Source organism: Lissotriton helveticus, chromosome 12 (genome assembly GCF_964261635.1).
Source record: "Lissotriton helveticus chromosome 12, aLisHel1.1, whole genome shotgun sequence".
Taxonomy (NCBI): domain Eukaryota; kingdom Metazoa; phylum Chordata; class Amphibia; order Caudata; family Salamandridae; genus Lissotriton; species Lissotriton helveticus.
This window is the reverse complement of record NC_136073.1, coordinates 238521098-238542618: the sequence shown is the minus strand read 5'-3', so window position 1 is coordinate 238542618 and position 21521 is coordinate 238521098. Positions and strand designations below refer to the sequence as shown.

At 45.2% G+C, this 21521-nt stretch overlaps 1 protein-coding gene across 1 annotated transcript in view; it reads left to right on the top strand.

Moving 5' to 3' along the window:
* Window positions 1-21521, top strand: part of SLC22A31 (solute carrier family 22 member 31) — a 251666-nt gene that overhangs the window by 100693 nt on the left and 129452 nt on the right. Inside the window, exon 3 of the mRNA XM_078670830.1 lies at window positions 10403-10557. Within this exon, the coding sequence (XP_078526956.1) occupies window positions 10403-10557 (155 nt within the window). The remainder of the gene's footprint in view (window positions 1-10402; window positions 10558-21521) is intronic.

Here is a 21521-nt window from a genome sequence, read left to right as displayed (position 1 = left end):
TAAGTCCTGTCTCTTGGTCATAATCTGTTGAAGGTCTTGGTGAAAAACTGTTTTTGGTAGCAAGTAGAAAGTTCTCTCACTTGACATTTATTCAGAGGTGTCACAAAATGACCTTGTCCCAGCACAACATTGGACAAGTGTCATCAAATGTAGAGTCTTTGTCCATATAATGTGTTTTGGACTTGGAACCTTGAAGTCAGAACAAGTCTCAGTTTCATGATTCTGCTCTTTGGACTCCGTAAGATACGTGTAGAGTTGGCATGATAAATGGCCTTTCGTGAGGGAGTGAGCCCTACCATTACTCGCCTCCACTGACTTGGACACCAAACAATAAGGTAAACCCAGAATGATGCAAAGTCCTGCAGTAGGGCTGACTTCTCATATCCAGGTAATGGCCTTTACTCCCACAAGGACACAAGAAGGAAGACATCCCTAGGAAGAGTCAATATTATCTAGACACTAAGGTTTAGGGTGCACACTTTAGAGCTGCCTGAGGAAAGTCGTCCTTGTTTCATGTGTTGTTAGTAGCCAGTAATGGGTGCCCTTTGAGACTATGTTGAGCTATTTGTTTTACTGCAAAGTGGGCTCCAACTACTCTACTCTAAGTTGCTTGGTGTTATTCATAATCCCATGTCAAGCTCCCTGTGCAGTTTCATTGTCTCCTGAAAGTGGTTCTGTGGAAACCCATTTTACTCCCTGGCTACCATCCCTTTGGCCAGATAAAGTGCATTCTTAACGGGGGCTATATCTTTAGAATCATGAGGATGGCTACGAAATTCTTAAAAAGGAACACATTTTTTCTTGTTTTTACTCAAAACAGCTCTTTCGCTCCCCATACCTATTAGACTCCGGTGATAACTTTGTCCCCAATAGTGTTGAAAAGTCCCAGAGATTATTAATATATATTTCAGATAGGGACTGTGTAACAATTGGTAATCCATATAAGATTATATGTTTGATCACTCTGGTAACTGTTGTGTAGATACAATCTTTGCTTCCACCAAGGTATAAAAGCAAGTTAAATTAAAGTATTAGATGGAAACAATGCAGCAGGGGTGCTTGGCAGGTTGTTTATGGTGCTGCAGATACTTCACACTATATGTCTTAATGGGAATACAGTTGTTGTTGTGACTTCAGTGTCACTGAGCTCCGTTGCAGCTGTGCAAAGCAGGGTACATCACTAGCTCTTTTATTTTTATAAACAAAGTGTAAATGAATGCTGCTTGTTGACGTACATGGCTGGGCACAGGGAGAATGAAGATTTACAACAGGCTGCATAGCTCTGATATCCTATAGCCAGACAAGTGCAGGCTTTATGCGGAAAGTTAATGAATTAATTTACAGCTGATTCTGGGCAGCGAGCAATGATCAGATCTACGTTGGCTGCTCGTTTGATTCGCTACCAGGACTACACAACATCTGGTGAACCTTTAAACAGGGTGGAGCGATACCAGGCAAGCCACCATTTGCTCAGTCTTACAGCTGCTGGTGGGAATAACTGGGTGCCGTCGCTTTAATCCTTGGACCCTGCCATAAGTACCCCTGGAATATTGTCAAGAAGCCCCCTTTGAGCTCTTTCTTTGGATTGCTCTCTGCACAAAATGCCTTTGGATTGCTCTCCAGCTCCATCTGGAACACAGAACATACAACATCACCACATGTTCATAGCAGTAATAATCACAAACTCATTGATAAGGATAAGTGGTAGGATGAGTGTCGCTGTGAAGGATTACCAAAGATGGGGACCCGGGTGTTAGTTGGTATGTAAAGATTCCCCTCCATATCCTGAAGGGACTTAGCTGGAGAGGAGGGGTGTAGCCTGTTACTGTGGATATGTGGGGGCTGAAGAGGTGGAAAGGGGTGTGCGGCTTGGCAGGGGAATACAAAAAGAACAGATGAAGGACGAAATGCTGAACAAATCAATCATTCACCCCCAGTCACAGGTCTAGGTTTAATCAATTGCTTTTTTGCTCGCCTCACCACCCCAGATTGAACCAAGCAATATGCAAATCAGTCTTGACCCTGCTCCTCATGGGAACAGTCCAGCCCGAACTGCCAGGCCAGGTCCTCCCTGGACCAGAAACAAGCATCCTGGGACCGATTTTAGGGTATCACCCTTCATCAGCCAGGCTAGCTTGAATTTGGTGGCGTAGTGAGCATTGCAGAGAAATGCCACCCTGTGTGTCAAGTTGAGAACCATATCTCTCATTTCTTTGACAAGGAGTCTGGACTGAGTATTCTTAGAGCACTTCAGCAACATTTCAAGCCTACTACAGCTACTAGGAGTATTTACCATGTGTCTGAACATGGCGGGCTGTGCAAGTATGCACTTCCTGAGCTCTTTGTCGTTTATCGGGGTGGAAGGTGGCTTTCAATTCTCGAACATTCTAAAACACCCAGGCTGCCATGCGGTGGTTTGTGGTGTTTCACAAGAACCCAAACTATAACTTAAAAATAAACAAAAAATCCTTCCTCTATCTGCACCCATGCTCTCTGCATTGTACCTTTATTTTCAGTAGAAAACACAGCAGCGTGAGGAAGTGACGTGAAAAGCACAAAACCTCAAACCTTAGATTGCACTGCTCTATTGACATTAACTAATAAAAGCTAAAGAAGGCCTTGTGCCAGAGTGTGGTAAGTTTAGCAGGCAGAGCGCCAGAGACCAGCCGCTAAAGTGAGAGCGAAATTACTAGATACACAGCAGCACAAAATAGACATTTCCCATATGCATTTCACATGCCCATCAGCCCCAGATTGTTGAGGTCCATGCAAAAGCTATGGGCATATACAGCACTCCTTTGCCAGAACTCTTCAGTTCACCCCTCCTGCTACGAAACCCCTCCGTATACCACAGATAGTCACCCAGATACCCAGATACTTCGAGTAAATAGAAATGACACTTGAAACGCCTGTGCAGCCCTTTAATAATTTACTTCAAGGTAACGATCCGTAAATCAAGGCGAGAGGCAATCAATAGGTGTTTTGCCTGGATGAAACTAAGCTCTCTAGCAGACAATGGACTAAACTCCATTTTCTTGTTTGTTGACATTAAGCAGTGGTGGCATTGTACTGATTTTAGGTCAAGCCTGGGCTGCGCATGCGCTTCTCTGTAAGGCATGCTGTATTCTACTATGGACTTGAAGCCCCGCCCGCTCTCCGCCCATATTTGTCATTGGCTTGTGTCCTTGTCCTTTGTCAATGCTGGCTTCTGATTCGTTAATAGGATTGTTAGTCCCTCCTTGGTGCCGCCTTGTCTTCATTTGTAACCTCCCGTGAGGACTGGCCCTTTTACTTCTGTTGTTACACAGTATGTCTTGTTTAGTCTGTAAGCACTATTTTATTTTCTTTAATGAGTTTCTCCTACTGCAGGCATGACCTGCTTTCCTGCAACATTCAGTGTGCCATGAGCGATTTCACTTTCCAAGCATCCCGGGACAATGGCGGCCGCTTCTTTGCAGTGAAATAGGTCTCGCAATTACAATAGTTTGAGCTATTTGCATTGTAAATAACAATGCCTTTTATTTATGTGTTAATTATCAAAGCAGATAAATAAAAGACATTGTCATTTACAATGCCAATAGCTTAAACTCTGGCAAATGTGAGATTTATTGCATTGCAAATGCTTGGTATATATGTAATTCTAGTACTGAAAAAACCTTTCCTCTGATTAAGGAGCAGTTTAGGGCCTACTGGGCCCACTTGTGTAAAGTTCTGCATGCATTAAAACATCCGTACCCTTGCATTGATATCCTGTATGCATGCTGAGTGCCGGTTGTGTAAAGCTGACATGGTAGCAGGACTCGGTGTGGATTTCTGTGTTTGACTTTTGAGACGGTGGGATCCATTTTTGATTTATCCTGGCATTCCAGGGTGCATGATTGATATTGTGAAGTAGCCTTGCCTGACAGTGGAAGTATAGTGCCTAAATTCCTGAGCCGGAGAGGGTAACCCTAGACGCTTTATTGAGAATTTCCATGATGAGGTTTTTAAAAGTGAATTGCTAATTAATACTTTCAGAGCACTGCAATTTGGGTTCATGGTCAGGGAATGGGGTGATCCAGCAGAATCTGTGTGAAGGATGGAAACTTGTAGACTGGGCTGGCCCATTTGTTTCTCCTGGAGTGCTACTTCCAGAAGGCCAATGACGGCCTGGTGCAGTGTTTTCACTCCTCATTGTGCTCATGTTTTGGGTCCCCCTGCCTAGAGAAAGCATTGTCACTACTTGCTGTGAGAGCCATCACCTTCTACAAAGACGTTAGCAGCATATGAAAAGGAACCACCACAAATCAATTCTTTGGTATTGACAGTTGGATCAACATCCCATATCTGGTAAGGGTGAATAAAGGTGATACCCATACTACTCCACTTCGCTCTTATTCCTGGTTCTTCTAGCTCCAGGAAGGAAGTGCTCTGGAGAGTACTCGAAGAATTACTGCGTTCTAGTACATGTATCTGCCAGACAGCCAGTATTCCAAAGGTGAGGAGACAACACTTGAAGTCTCCACATCTTGATGGAAGAACTATGAGTCTGCTTGTGACCTGGGTGCTACTTCACCTGGGAAGAGGAGAAGCTTGTTTGTCCCTGCAGGAGGTGAGTGACCGAGTAAGGAGAATCCAAGCTGCCGAGCCCAGAGAGGAACGGCTCAGAACAGCGGACTGTTTGTGGGAGAGTAACTTGAGCTCAATCTAGGTCTCTCTGCCTCCATGGGTGTTTCTGCACTGAAACCCACCCCCTCTCTTCCCACCCACCATGCCTGCTCCTGCAACTGCCACCAGACGAGTACAACAGACTTTTGCTGATCTTATGCTCATGGAGACATAGGACTTGAACCACAGATCAGAGGACGGAAGCCAACCCGTTGGAGTGCCAGCATCTGCCCAGTCGGAGCCAACTTCCCAGTGTTTGTGGCCCTGCACCAGGCCCATGCAAAGAGAAGAAGGCAGGGCCTGGCCGAGTCCCTGAGCCCATAAGCACATCTGCTCATCATGCAGCTGTTGCCTGTTTAAGAGGTTTTTATATAGCTCTGGCTTCACCCTTAGGTATCAGTGCACTTTACATTGGTAAGACGATAACACATGGGTTAATAAAAAACAAATGGCAACGGAAAGAAACATAGAGAAATGATAGGCTTAAGCAACAAAGTAAATAACATATCTTAATAAAGATACAAAGGGATAGGATGAAGCCATTTGCTAAGCAACAAAGAAATACAAATTACAAATTATTAAAAAGTAAAAGGTACTAGTCTCGTTATTGTCGATACAAAGTGAAAGGATGGAGTTTTATCCACACTATGTGTGGGAGGGTATACTCAAACGTGAGTCCCTTGCTCATTGCACCATCAGGATTCAAGCAAGCCGGGCCGAAGAAGGCTGTGATGCCATAACCGGTCCCCGGAAGCTTGTTTCCTTCCCAGTATAAGAATTGGCTTAGTAGTTTGGTTTGCCCTGTTCCCATCATGCACTGGGACAGGAACAGACTAATTTGCATATAGCCAGGTTCTGAGCTGGGATGGTGCAGTGAGCTTAAAAACGGTGATGGATTAAAACCATGATCTATTGACTTGGTAAGAGTATTCTGCATCATTCAGAAACTCTGTCCATCACCACCCCCCTTTTCCAAAATCGGTTTTATCCACACTATGTGTGGGAGGGTATACTCAGACGTGAGTCCCTTGCTCATTGCACCATCAGGATTCAAGCAAGCCGGGCCGAAGAAGGCTGTGATGCCAGAAACCTGTCCCCGGAAGCTTGTTTCCTTCCCAGTATAAGAATTGGCTTGGTAGTTTGGTTTGCCCTGTTCCCATCATGCACTGGGACAGGAACAGACTAATTTGCATATAGCCAGGTTCTGAGCTGGGATGGTGCAGTGAGCTAAAAAACGGTGATGGATTAAAACCATGATCTATTGACTTGGTAAGAGTATTCTGCATCATTCAGAAACTCTGCCCATCACCACCCCCTTTTCCAAAATAGGTTTTATCCATACTATGTGTGGGAGGGTATACTCAGACGTGAGTCCCTTGCTCATTGCACCATCAGGATTCAAGCAAGCCGGGCCGAAGAAGGCTGTGATGCCAGAAACCGGTCCCCGGAAGCTTGTTTCCTTCCCAGTATAAGAATTGGCTTAGTAGTTTGGTTTGCCCTGTTCCCATCATGCACTGGGACAGGAACAGACTAATTTGCATATAGCCAGGTTCTGAGCTGGGATGGTGCAGTGAGCTAAAAAACGGTGATGGATTAAAACCATGATCTATTGACTTGGTAAGAGTATTCTGCATCATTCAGAAACTCTGTCCATCACCCCCCCCCCCCTTTTCCAAAATCGGTTTTATCCACACTATGTGTGGGAGGGTATACTCAGACGTGAGTCCCTTTCTCATTCCACCATCAGGATTCAAGCAAGCCGGGCCGAAGAAGGCTGTGATGCCAGAAACCGGTCCCCGGAAGCTTGTTTCCTTCCCAGTATAAGAATTGGCTTGGTAGTTTGGTTTGCCCTGTTCCCATCATGCACTGGGACAGGAACAGACTAATTTGCATATAGCCAGGTTCTGAGCTGGGATGGTGCAGTGAGCTAAAAAACGGTGATGGATTAAAACCATGATCTATTGACTTGGTAAGAGTATTCTGCATCATTCAGAAACTCTGTCCATCACCACCCCCCTTTTCCAAAATCGGTTTTATCCACACTATGTGTGGGAGGGTATACTCAGACGGGAGTCCCTTTCTCATTCCACCATCAGGATTCAAGCAAGCCGGGCCGAAGAAGGCTGTGATGCCAGAAACCGGTCCCCGGAAGCTTGTTTCCTTCCCAGTATAATAATTGGCTTGGTAGTTTGGTTTGCCCTGTTCCCATCATGCACTGGGACAGGAACAGACTAATTTGCATATAGCCAAGTTCTGAGCTGGGATGGTGCAGTGAGCTAAAAAACGGTGATGGTTTAAAACCATGATCTATTGACTTGGTAAGAGTATTCTGCATCATTCAGAAACTCTGTCCATCACCACCCCCCTTTTCCAAAATCGGTTTTATCCACACTATGGGGCTCATTAGGATGGCGGACGGACGCACCCTAGAGTAGGAGGGACCGTCCGCATGGGCTGCGGCGGTCCCTCCGTGCAAATTAGGATGTGACCGCCACCCTGGCGGTCACATCCTGGATATTTAACATTGCGGCGGGTGTAGCTTCAAGCTGCACCCGCCGCAATGTTAAAAAAGCATACATTGCACATGTATGCAGCAAGCAGCAGGCACCGCGCGGTGCCTGCCGATTGCTGCATACATATGCAGGGGGGTACCATAGGTACCCCCCATGTGCACCCCCCACCCCCCCTTTACCCAGGGGGCCCGCAACGGGCCCCCGCAGTGAAGCACCGTATGCTTTTACACGGCGGAATATCCGCCGTGTAAAAGCATTTCTTTCTGTGCATCCTAATATGGTGGACGGTGTCTGAGAGACACCGTCACCATATTACAGCTTTTCCGCCGCGGTTGTAAGCCAACCGCGGCGGAAAAGCTGCGGACGGAAAACAGGACCCACCAGCCATCCTAATGTGGCGGTGGGTCTTTGGTTGGTCCGCTGCGGTTTTTCCGCATCCTCCGGGCCGGCGGTGGATTCCGCCGGCCCAGAGGATGCGGAAAAACCGCTATCCTAATGAGCCCCTATGTGTGGGAGGGTATACTCAGACGTGAGTCCCTTGCTCATTGCACCATCAGGATTCAAGCAAGCCGGGCCGAAGAAGGCTGTGATGCCAGAAACCGGTCCCCGGAAGCTTGTTTCCTTCCCAGTATAAGGATTGGCTTGGTAGTTTGGTTTGCCCTGTTCCCATCATGCACTGGGACAGGAACAGACTAATTTGCATATAGCCAGGTTCTGAGCTGGGATGGTGCAGTGAGCTAAAAAACGGTGATGGATTAAAACCATGATCTATTGACTTGGTAAGAGTATTCTGCATCATTCAGAAACTCTGTCCATCACCACCCCCCCCCTTTTCCAAAATTGGAGCTATATACTAGGCAGTATATGGATAACACAGTTACAAATTATTAACCAGTAAAAAGGGACTAGACTCATATTTTGAATGAAAACTGAAGAGTTAGGCGAGAATGGAGGGAGGGGTGGCTAATTATAAAGAGAGGGATGAACCGAGGGGGACGCAAGAGGAGTGGATGGGTATGGTGGAGTGCAGTAGAGGTGGGAGAAAGGGGGGAAGGTAGGGGATTCAAAAAAGAAGAGACTGAGCAGCAAGTATGGGCATAAAATGATTATGGACCCCAGTATTTGTTGAGCAGGTGCAATTTAAGGTCTTTTTTTGAAACTGACGTATGAAGCATTCAGTCGTAGTTCTTTGGGAGGGTATTCAGATGCTGGGGGACTTACCAGAGAAGGAGCGAGATTGTGTGGCTTTCTTTTATAGCAAAGGAGGGACGAGGAGGAGAGAGTTACTGCTTCTCATCGAACGGGCACTGCCCGCTTTTTTGAGTTTGTTAGAAAGGTAGAGCAGGGTTTTTTGATGGAGGCCTTTGTGAGTAATGCAGGCTAATTTAAAGGAGGATCTGCCTTCAATAGGAAGCCATTTGAGGGTCTTTAGGGCCGGTGAGATGTGTTCAGAGCCTTTGCAACCAGTTATAATCCTAGGCGCTAGGTTTAGAACAGATTTAAAGGGGGCCAAGTGAATTTTGGGAGACCCGGTGAGAAGGGCATTACCATAGTCGATTTTCGAGAGGACTAGGTATTGTACAACTGATTTGAAATCTTCTGCTGGAATAAAGCCTGTATGCTCGTACTTAAGCCTAACAAGCAGTAGCAGCTGCTACTGGACCGGGGGAGGGGGGACTGTACGAAAAAAGAAAAAGAAACACTTACCTGAAAACAGCTGGCCGCTGCCTCTCCTCCGTCCTCTTCTTCCTGTCTCCGGTGCTGCAGCAGGAAGCACCCGGGCTCCCAGGCTCCCCTGAACCAACCACATTACTGCAATGCAGCATTGTGATTGGTCTGAGCGCTGTGGTTCAGCACTCAGACGAGCAATGGGAGGCTGGGCATGTTCCTCACCTGGCTGTGCATTACAGCCTGGTGGGTAAGATGTAAAGTGTGCATGACTGTTTGGCTGGCTCAAGAGGGCCGTCCATACAGTTGTGCACCCTTAGGGCCTTGAAACCACTCCTCCCCCAGCTCTGACTAGCCCTGCCCCGCCACTGACTGCAATAGGAAAACTAAAATGATAATAACAATACGTTATTTTATTTTTCCTTTTGAGCAGTGGGGCAATGCTACTCCGCCTTGGCGGAGGAGCCGCTACTGCTAACAAGTGCCCACATCTCAGATAAAACCATTGCTTGAGCTGAACATTGACTGCAAACTTTGTCACAGACTTCAAAGAGAATTGTCTAGAAAACAAAATACAGAGTGACCGCTACATCATAGAAACCATGGATACTGCTTATCTCCCCTTACAGTTCGCTGGCACCTGTGATTGAATCTAGTCTACTGATTTCTGTGTAGAAAACAACAAATCACCAGCAGTGCACAACATTGTGTGACTAACATTCCTTGTGTGTAATATATCATTTTGGTGTTATTAAAGTACTTCTTTTAGCAAAGGAAAATCACATAGCTAGACAAGGAATCCTTGTCCTGTTGTTTGTTCTGTCTCTACCACCCACATAACCTCGCTGAGGAACCGTTGATTGCTCACCCTCGCTACCCTGAGTCAAGCGTAGAAAGTGTGCTCTTGGCCCAGATTGCAGAGTCATCGTGAGATGTGCCCCAGAACACCAGAATCCAATGACCACAGCCACCACCGTTATGGTCCAGTTGCCCCTGCTTGCCCTGTGGTCTCCTGAACAAGGTCTGATGCAACTTGTTTCAGAGCCTCCTAGTACACCACCCCAGTGATAACTCCCTCAATATACCACCACTGCTTTAGTACCACTGGAGAGCATCAGTCCTACTTCATAACTCTGCTCCAATTCCATTACACCGTCAAAACCCCTAGCACACGGGAGCTCTTTGGGACACCTATGTTGCTTCAGACCACATCAATACACCACTTCTGTACAGAACCCCACAGTACATCACCCTTCCTCAGTTCAACACCCCTGCTTCAGAACCCTCCAGTAGACCACCCTTTCTTTTCAGCATGCAATAACTCTTTGTGCCCAGGATGCTGATTGCCTTGGCTTTCGTGAGGGAAGAGTCCTTTCATTTGAACGTGTTCAGTAGCAGTCTCCACTCTGAGGTTTACCGCGCCAGTAGTGCGGCATTGCTTGACTTCTTTGCCAGTGGTTGCACCCTGCAGAGCTATTCTGCTTCTCTGCACCCATAGTCTGTACTTGCTGGCTGCCCAATACCTATCCTGCTAAACGTGGCCTTTCTGTAATGCTGGTGTGCTCTCTCCCTAGGTTTGGACGTCGAAGCACCTTTCTGGCTGCCCTTCTCCTGGCAGTCCTCTTCGGCACTGGTGTTACTATTTCCATGGACTTTCTCATGTTCCTTCTGACGCGGCTGTTCCAGGGGGCGGCCCTGGCTGGGATCTTCCTCTCCCTCTATGTTGCAAGTAAGTGTACAATATTGCCTGGCACCATCCTGTCAGACCATAAACGTTCTTGTTCCGAATGGTATTGGCAGTTTTGCTGTTCATCAGTCGTGACATGCATGCAACGGCTACTCGTATCTCTCCGGAGTAGGCTTATGTATGCAATTGTTCTACCGTCTTTCCATCAGGCACATGCATGCCATTGTCCATCAGTGTCTCCGGTGTGGGCATGGGCATGCAGTTGTTTCTAAGTATTTCTAGCTCACACACAGATTTTCCTCCATATCGTTGGCTCAAGCACGTGCAGATATTCCACATGCAAGTTTCCCCACGCCAGGCACATGGATGCAGTTGCTCCAGAGTCTCTATAGAGTTGAGGGATGCATACAATTTTTCCTCAATCACTCCAGGTCAAGTACAACATGTAACATACATGCAATTGTTCCTCAGTCTCTCCTGGGAAGGCAGATGCATATAATTGCTCTTTATCCTTCCTGAAGCAGGAAAATGTATACAGCTGAGGCCAGGTGCTTCCAGTGAGACCAAGTACAAGTAATGACTCCCCAGGTTCAACAGGATGGGTACATAGATGAAATTATTTGACAGTTCCTCGAGGGTTGAGACATGCAAGGAATGACTGATGCCTATTTTTGTTTCTCAGTGGATGCAGGGCTGGCGCATACATGTGTTTGTTTTGTAGGCCTGGCAGGGCTTCTGTATGTATGTGGTTGTTTCCCAGTGCATGCATGTTTAATACATATGTGAGTTTGCTTTAAAGTTCATGCAGAACTGGCATATGAATATGGTTGTTCCTTATTGCCTGTCAGATTGACGTGTAAAGTTGGTCTCCAATGCCTGTTTGGCTGGCACATGACAGTCATAATTTCTCTGGTACACACATGTGACTAGTAGGCTTGGAGCTTTTGCATTTTTGTTCGGTAGTGCCACCATGGCTGGTACACAGTTGTGGGTGTTTCTCTGTGCCTGCAGGTCTGGCCTACGTGTTTGGTTAATTCCCATTGTTCAAAGGCTGTAGAAAACAAGTGGTTGTTTCCTATTCCCACTAGCGCTGCTCCATGTGTGATTGTTTCCCATGGCCAGCACTTGACTGAGGTTATTCCCAAGTGCCTGCAGTACTGGCTCATTCTTGTGGTCGTTTCTCAGAGTCTGCAAGCTAACACATGCCTTATATGTAGGACCAGCCCTGCTTGCAAACTTTGAGAGAGAAACTTTCAACAGATACAGACATAAACAAGGCATATACAGAAGTATTAAGCCAAGGCAGTCACCCAGAACATATCACACAAGAGAAATCATATCTTCCACACTCTTGCAAATGATATCCACCCCTAGTTCATATATAGCAACCAATGAATGACAAAAAGGCAATGAAAAGTTCGTGAAAATAGCCCAGTTTGTTCTCTGAGCCCTAGAAGGCAAAACCAGCATCTCCGCTATCTCCACCTCACCCATTACTGTCGAAACTCACAACCGTCTGACCACACATACTCTAGTACTCCGAGAACTGGAAGAGACACAATACCCTCAACACACCAAACTTATAGAAGTGCAGCCTATAAGGGCAACATCACCATACAAAGCATACCCTGAAAGAACTATAAGATACATAAAAGTATTCATAACCTCCTTTCTAGCCGAACAGCACATGCATACCCCAGGAGCTTTTATGTATCTGTGCTGTTCAAAACTCTCAAATAAGTAAATAAGTTATATTATCTCCCTGCCTTAAACCCTAAGATGAGAAACAACCATGTCTTTAGTGCACCATCCCAAACTATAGATGGACCATCTCAAATGCTACAGAGATGGAGGATTTCCTGTGCCACAATACACTTGACCTCCTGTTCCTCACAAGACTTGGTTAACACAGGCATCACAACCTGTTTTCGATATTCTCATACCTGAAGGCTGTTACAATACAAGAACTTTTTGGACCTTGCAGTCACCCTTCCCCTCAAAGGAAAAAACGAAAATTAACGCATGACTTTATTTACTACTTGACTATTGAACTCCTCCCCTGCTCAGAGAGCATAGTTTTAGATAATTTTAACCTAAAATGGGGACATAAATAAGACTTAATCTTTCCACATCTTTAAACTTTCCTAGATAACATGACCATGTTCAACACTCTAATATCCCCTCCCCTCCCCCAAAGGTGCTATTCTATGTCTCATTATATCCAAAGTACGGATGTTTATAGTTGGTACCCCTAGTAGATGGGTATGATCATGCCTTGGCTTCTTTTCTTTACCAATTTCCCCTTAAATTCCTAAAATCCACAACGTAATAGGTATATTATGTTCTAATGACCTGTGAAACCTTGAAATGGCAAGTTTTGAGAAGTTAGTCAGTGCTCGGACACTAAACTAACAATCACTCTTGAATCCGTTTTAAAGATCGGCAACTATGAAAATGAGACTTCCAGTTTCATGAACCTTTACAACTCAGACATCCTAGACAAGGTAGCCTCCCCAAAAAAAGATGAAATGAACAAAGAATACAAATATTTGGTTTTCTTCCCACCTAAATAACAAACCAAGATTGTTGGCATGCTTGAGAGAAAATTGAGGAAAAATGCTATCTCCTAACACAGACTGTTCCTTAACTTAAAGAGATGCCTCTACAAGTGCAACACCCTTAAATTCAGGGTAGATTGTTTAAATCTCAGAGCATCACAGCTAAAAATAGATCCCAAAAACCATATGACCTGTGAAAGGTATCCTACCTCCTGATGACCTCACAACAGATCCCTGGGAGATTAAGTGCAAAACATTCACCACACACTTTAAAGGCAAAATCACAATAAAGTAAACGAAAGCTCACCTTTGTCAACCATAAACCTGATCTACCAACTGCACCTGGCTAGGGGTGATAACTTAGCTACTTACTTATGCCTACTACCCCTCCAGGGGTATAGGCCAGGAACCAGGACTCTCCAGGTATCTCTGTCTTGGACTTTTCTTTCAGTCTAACTCCAGGTGTAGCCCATCTCTTTGCAGTCAGTCTCGATTTCGCGTTTCCTTTTCTCTTGAGCTTTCCAGGGCAGGGCTTTTCTGGTGGTGTTTGACTTGGGCGTGTGCATGGTTTGACCTTTCCATTGCCAGCCTCATTCAGTGATTTCTTCATGGGTAGAGAGTTGTAAAGTCTGCTGCCAAAGATCGTTGTTTCTGATGGTGTTTGGCCAGAGAATTTAGAGGATTTTCATCAGACAGGTGTTGTTGAAGGTCTGGACTTTGTGGTGGTCACTGTTCTGCTCCATACAGGACAGTTTTTATGTTGGTGTTAAAAAGCTTGATCTTGTTTTACAGCGTTAGGTCCTTGAAGCTCCAGATCTTCTTTAGCTGACTGAAGGTAGCTCTTGCTTTGCCAATTCTTGCCTTGATATCGGCATCTGTGCCGCCCCCCTTAAAGTGCAGATTATATGACTCTAAAACAATTACATTTTTTCTCACCACAGAAGCCAAAATGATTGACACATGGCTCTTTGCGCTAACAGAGTGTAGTTTAAAGGCTGAAGTGGTAGAACCTCAAATTCGATACCCATAGCAAACAGCTTTTAAAGTCCTCCTTTTTCCAATATATACGTTTCTGGAAATGAAAACAATTATTTTCTGGAGAAGATCTCAAAACTGTAGTTCAGTCCTTCCTGATACCTCTCCCTAACCATGGAAATGGGCTCCTAACCTGGCTCCCCCAAAAAGTGCCACTACATCTAAAATTGGTCAAAATTAAGCAGCTCATTCAGTCAAAATAAAGGCATATGTGACCATCTCACACCCCTTCTCTTCGAGGTGGCTGCCCTTTGAGGCAAGATGCTGTTACAAATCATCATCCCTAACCTACAAAACTGTGCACCCCAATACATCAAAAGGAAACTAACTATCATACAAAACACAAGAAACCTCTGGAGCAAAGGAAAGTGCTCTGGTGCTTATTAGCTTGGATCACACTACACAAAAACAAGTACGTAATATACTATTTAAAAAATATTAACATGTATAAGAGTATTCTTAGAAAATACCCAAAACTTGGCACATGTTGCCGCCGTATATTAGGCAAGCCCCACATCTATTTAAGCAACTATTGAAAGAACACCTGCTTGCAAAATATTTGGGCACAAGTAAACCACAAATCACCACCAACAAGAGCGAGACCATACCCTAGCTTTCCTGATGCCAAAGACATGAGTTACTGGGACCACCACCCCTCAATTTTTCTTACTGCAGAATGTCAGAGATCACATGTACAGCATTGGCACGTTGGTATCATGGTAACCTCCTTCTTCCATTTCCTTTTTGAGTCTTCCTGCATTAGCTATGTTATTTTTATTTTGTTTCCTGTGTTGGGTCTTAGAAATGATGTTTGTCTTTTTCTCTGTTTTGCATTATCTGTGACTCAGCTTCCTTACAACTCACCTTGTGATGTTCATTTCGTTTACGTGTATCCTAATCTAAAAACCTCAAAAATAAAAAATAGAATGTATACTCATGTCTCCCTGTTAAACTGTGTGTATCTCCGGTTTCACAATCTTATTTTCCTGGTTCCAAGTTTTAGGATATATTTGCGGTGGATCGTTCCACAACCCCCTGGCATTTTGCCCAGTTCAGATAGCTCTCACTTTCCATCTGTCTGTGAGGCGTGACTCTACTTTCAGCTCATCTCCGCTGTGATTGGTTGTTTGCTTGTGAGGAGTTTGCATCTTTCTCTTCTGTCCTCTTCCTGTTCATCCCCTTGTCAAAGAAAGCCTCACTCCCTATTTGTTTGAGTATGAAAGTGTGAGTCACAGACTATTCTCATGTTTTTGTCAATAAACTCCACCGACCGGTCTCCTGAAAAAATTGGATCGATGCAGTGTCTCTGATTCCAGGCAGGACACACATTTAGACTGCAAATCACACAGTTTTCTAGTATGGATCAATTCAGAGGGTTCTCACAAAACTAATATGCAGGTGCATTAGCTTTGCTCATGAGAACTAGAGAAGGGCTTCACAAGGAACACAACTAAAATCACTTTTTGCCTAACTTTCACATCTCGAGTGCCAAACACGCCTCAACTTCATAGACGCGCACAACTTGCGGGCATTATTAGTGTGAGGATCACACATGGCTGTAGCAGGTTCTGGTTTTGCTAAGACAGGCCCAGTGTGTTTAAAATGTCCACAGTCTATCCCCCTTCTGCTCTTTGATCACACAACCTTTCACCCCTAAATATTCATTAATCAATAAACTTTGTACTCCACAGCGCTTTTATAACTTACCAAAGAGTCCTAATCAGACTTCTCACGAATATCATAATGATGTCATCATCATCATAGACCGTCATCAGGTAAGATGGGAAAGCGCCCTCACTTATCGTATCGCGTGCGATAGAGGGAATGAGACTCGACTCGGAAATGAAGTCCGTAATGCACAAAGCTGCTTACAGTATTTTCATACCTCAACAATTGTTTTAAACCATGGCCAGTGTTCCAAACCTTCAAGCACAAAAATATTATTAATAGAGCGCAGATCTTTGACACTTTCATGTAGTGTCTAAAAAACTTCAAGGCAACCTGCAGAAACGTTGGTTACGTTAAGTACAACATTCAGCCCTATTGATCACGTTTACCACTCTTATTAGCCAGGACAAAATCTATGGCCATTCAGTTTTACATAATAGTTTGTTGCACCACTAGCTGCATAGTTATCAGCTTGCATGTGTTGGCAGTTAACTTTGCTACCTCTTCTAGTACCTTACAACTGAGCGGCTCTCATAGACTCATCCCGTAGCTTGGAATCAAGATGGCAAAGAGTGGAGAAGTTTCTGAAATGCTTCTGCTCCATCTCTTACGCAGAGCGGGAGGTCACGTGACAAAATATCAGATGGGAATCTCTGCATAAGATTGATAAAAGGATTCAGACTGGTCCTTGTGTAACTGAACACAAGCCTGATTACCACAAGTGTAGTAAGTTCCAATTTAATCTGATGTACTACTGCAGCTAAACAGCACACCAGGGAGAAAGATTGTTCACAGTATCTCAGCTTGAGTAAACATTGGAAGTGGAATCAATTTGGTCTGCTTAGGAATAGACATGTAGTACTCTCCGTGTCCCATGACGATGATGAGGCTCACAACTTTGCAGACCACTCCACTTGCAACAGATGCATCTTGGGGAGGCTTAGTTAGACCAGGAAGGTTAACGGAAGTGGTAGACCTACCACGTTCCGGAATAAAGTGCCCATCCAGGTGTGGGTCATTGCATTGCTCTTCCCATTTGAAAGGATGTGGGATCATTGGCACGCGCCCATTGGAATCAGTGGATACATTGGAGCTCAGCCATCCCAAGGAGTCCTTCGGGCCCTTCTTATATTGATCCAGGACATGCAGTAAAGTATTGTCTCTGTGGCTTGCCTTATCATGGAGAGTGATTCATGGGGTTCCGTCTTCACGAGAACCCAGGACATTCATGTTAAATAGAAGACCGACTAAAAAGCTTCTGTAGTGGGAACCAGCTAACTCAGGCTCAAGACTTTGTGAAACGAGAGTAACTCATAAGCAAACTCCTTCCAAACAAGAAGAGACTGGAGGATCTTACTATGTCTTGATGAAGGCCTTAATGATCTCCTACACACATTACTGACGTCGAAACATGTCAACAGCACTCAGGCAGCTACATAAGAATATAGAGTTTTAAATAACCCTTGTGCCTTAAATTTTGCTTTCTGAAAGACTATCTGAAGGTGTTAAATAGGGGGATTAGTAGAGGTAAATCATGCTGGATATCTGGCAAGAAGTACAGGCCTGTTACAGAATATCGATCATTCATGAGAGCATTAAAGACAAATGGTGCACAGACTGAGCATGTGCAGTAAACCACAATCTGAATGTTACAGGCGAGCATCGCATTTCTTTTTACTCTTTGAAAAACTGCTCATTTTAAATGTGACTATCAAACCGGCCCCAACTTTGCTTCAAACTGTGGTCACAATTTCGTAAGTTCTGTTTTCTATTACTTGTGGGAAAGTTGCTTGTTTCATTTCAATACTTCAAAGCATGTTTAAAAATTATTTTCCCATTTCTGTGTGTGATGGCCCTTCCTACGATATAGTGACATCTTTGCACATTGCCTATGCTAATAAGTCCCCACCTGTATATGTTAGGACTTGTTCCTTGTTTTTTGGGTTCAATGGTTGTCTAGCAGGGTGGTCGGTTAGTACTATATCAAAAATAAGTGTGTATCCATGGGTCTACAGTCTAGGGGCATCCCCAGGGCTGCGCTCAGCATCTCACCTGAGTAGAGCTGCTAGTATGACCCTGCTTGGGTTCACCCAATAATATGTAAGCCCAGGGAGAAATGTCCTTTATGCTGGAGTAATAATGCACGATTACAGTAATTTTACATGATGCTTTTTATGCTAAATTCTCGAAATTATGGCTGTATGACACTTCACAGAAATGTGGTCCGTTCACAGCAAAGAAAGTAACACCAGGGAATGGGAACAGCCGGAGCAACCAGTCGCTTTTTACATTAAAATGTAGCGCCAAATGTCGTAGTTGCATTTTGTGTTATTATGTGTAATGATGCGTACTTTAGCTGTGTTTTTCTAAAATGTCATGTAGTCACTCAGAAGCTAATTATGAGAATTTTTGACTCTTGTAATAATGCGATGGGCCAGGCTTCTACGTCTGCAATCATTCATGTGCGAGGAAGTGAAATTCAACAAGAGAAAAGAATATCCAGCTAAAGCCAGTTAAACAGACCCTCCAGGATAATCAGCCCTTTTGAAAAGATGCCGCTATTTTTACAAAATTGCCGGCCAAATTGTCATTGTCACTCAGTCTGATCCTTCTTTTATTGGCTATGCTGTATGCTAAGCCAATAAAAGGAGGGTGAGAAACGGGTTAGCAGGCGGGCAGAGGAGTTAAGATACTCCGCCTGCCTTTAAAATCCTCAGGCCGAACTCCCATGTTGTCAGGTCCCCACACCAGGAAACGGCCACTACAACGCGGCCGTTTCCACGAATACCTTAACCACGCATGCAGTACAATGCATGCGTGGTTACCATGAAAGCCTTCACCACGCATACCTTTACTGCGAGGTATGTAGTAATGGCATATGTGGTAAAGGTTAAAAGTAAAAAAAGGGGGCTTGGGGGGGTCTCCCCCCCCCCCCCCCCCCAAAAAAAACAACCTCACCAGAAGTCACGTCGGGATATGCAGGCAATCAGCGTCGTTTAAGAGAAAACAGAAAAAAACTTCCGCTTCCTCTTAACGACGTATGACGTCACAACGGAAGAATTCGAGGAAAAGCTAATGCGTAGAAATACCATTCCGTTGTAACCCATGCGTGGTAAAGGCATGCGTTGCAACGGAATGCGAAGTAAGAACATGCAACACCCCACACCCCGCCCGGCACTTTGTTTCCTGGGACCTGCTGCCACTTGGCTCTTTATTTTTTTTGCAGCTTTATATAGCGCAAACTCGCCACTAGTAACGGCTGATGTCCGGGGTGAGTGGCGGGGCAGGGGTGAAAAGGGTGGAATGAACAATGACTGACAGTCAAACAACAAAAAATAAAAAAATAACGTACCTGCCGCACCACTGCTCTTCTGCTCCTCACCAGGACAGGCTCTCAGAATCCGCTGCATCCAATCCAGAGAGACTGGAAGCCTATGTCTGCTGTCTCCAACCCGGCAACGTAGCTCGGCTTAGAGACCCCTTCAGTGCGCATGCCGGTTTGGCCATCCTGAGACTGCCGGCCAAACACACATACACACTGACAACAGTGCCCACCACTCCCCCCTCTGTGACTATCCCCGCGATAGCCCCTTCCCCAGGACTCGCCCAGGAGAGAAAAATAAAATTATAATAAACCTGGTTTATTATCATTTTATTTTTCAACTTTTGTAGTTGCTCGGGGGTGGGGGGGGGCAGCAATGCTCCTCCGCCATAGTTTAGGAGCCACTGCTGCGTATTGGAGCTCATCACATGAGCTCCAATTACATTAAACATGGGTTTAAGTGATTTGCCTAGAATCACAGGATGTTGAAGCGATGCTGGGACTCAACCCTGGTGCCCCAGGTCCAAAGTCTGCAGCTCGGGTTCTAACTCAACACCCTCTCAGTTTACCATGAAAGAGAGGAGTCTCCCCCTCTTGTGCCACCTCTTTCCCGTAGTAAACACCCCTCCCCCAGGACACTCGTGGTCCCCTAGCCTCACCATCATTGCCCTTCCACTCCCGAGTCCCTAGTGTACCTGCCACTCCATTTTCCTCCTGCTAGCCTGTGTATCTAGGGAATAGTGGATGTATGGTGCCAGGAAGATCAGTTTTCACATTTACAAATGCACTCTGGCATCACGCCCTCTGTTCCAAGGTGCGCTGCTGCTGGACACTCTGCCAGGTCACAGAAATTGACTGATCGGTGACTTTAGCAGTGGCCAAGCCATATTTTAGTGACAAGTACATGTTCTACCTGCAGCAGACATACCGCAAAGTTTGGGGTTGCAATTTTTCTTTTTTTGCTGCAGAATTTGCCATCCCCGGCTGCAGAATCCTGAGGGGTCTGGTTAAAGATTTCAGCAGGACCGTCTGATCAGCTACATGCAAATAAAATATACTGTACACATGAGTTACCGCCCAATGACTTTGTGCAGATGCAACACTTCGAAACCACATCTGTTTGCACGTTCGACCCTACAGGCGTGTGCACGTGTGCTAAATAGGAACTAAGAGATTCATGATGGGGGCTCCAATTATTCACTGCTCCACCCTTTCAGTCCTTGACAGTCTGAACAAGCGGTTCGAACAGTTTCCCCCCTTCTTCCTTGGGCCTTACTTATTTTTCAGATGCATCTGCTATGCATAAGAATCACTAATGTGCTAAGTGCAGTGCAGGAAATGAAGGGGATCCATCTAGACCCTGTAACTGTTCTTGAGCGGATCTGGGAAGGCACCAGTGAAATATGTTGAATTTGACAACACCAGGACACATCAGCATTGACCGCACATTGTTTGCTTTTCATTCTGAGTAGCAGCCTGAGAAGGGTTTTTTATTTTAACTTGCATCTGAGACCAAAACAAAGGCCTGCTTTGAATGGCCACCAACCCTCCTTTTGCTATAATATCAGTCTGGCTTACAGCTATCTGGACCCTAACATCTAGAAGCCAACGGACTAGAGGGAAACAAAGTCACACAGCGGGTTATCACTTCAAAGGTACTTAACAGAAACTATGACTTGGAAGCCGGTATTTGACTTTGTTCAACCCACATGCATGCGCTGTAAGAATGTCCGATATATCCGCCTGCATGAGTAATTACACCAATAATGATTTAAAAAGCACTTTTATTGTTTGTAATTAATTTTACTCATTCCAATGTATGGTGTCAAAGCGCTTTGCATCACATGCACACATAATACAAAGACAATATGTCATACAAGTGTATGACTTGCACAAGACATAAGACTCAGGGTTACAAGGTGTAGGAGTCAGATATTGTCCTTACTGGTAGGCACTCTGTATTAAGAGTTCGTGGCTGGGAGAACTAGAAAATCAGGATTTAAAACGTAACGCAGTAGATGGGGGGTTGTCTGTACTAATAAGACTCTATTACTACCCAAAGGAGCCCTTTTTTAGGTTTTGACTGGCCATGCGCTTTGAGCATGCGCCAAAAAACCTCTTGAGTTGTGTGTGTGGGTCGGGATACGCCCCCTCCTCCGATTGGCTAGCTCCATAAATGGAGGCTAGCCATTGGACGAGGGGCCTGTCCGTCAATGCCGGACCAGATTCGGGGGCGTTCCCGAGATTCTTTGGCTTTTGCCGACGTCACGCGACGTCAGCCAAAAGCCGGAACGCCCCCGAATCTGGTCCGGCATGGTCACCCTGCCTGACGCTGTTCCAGAAGCCCCCCGCTGTGGCTGAAGATAGTGGCCCTCCTCACACGGAGGGATCTGTTGTTGTTTACTGCATGACTGTTGCATGCT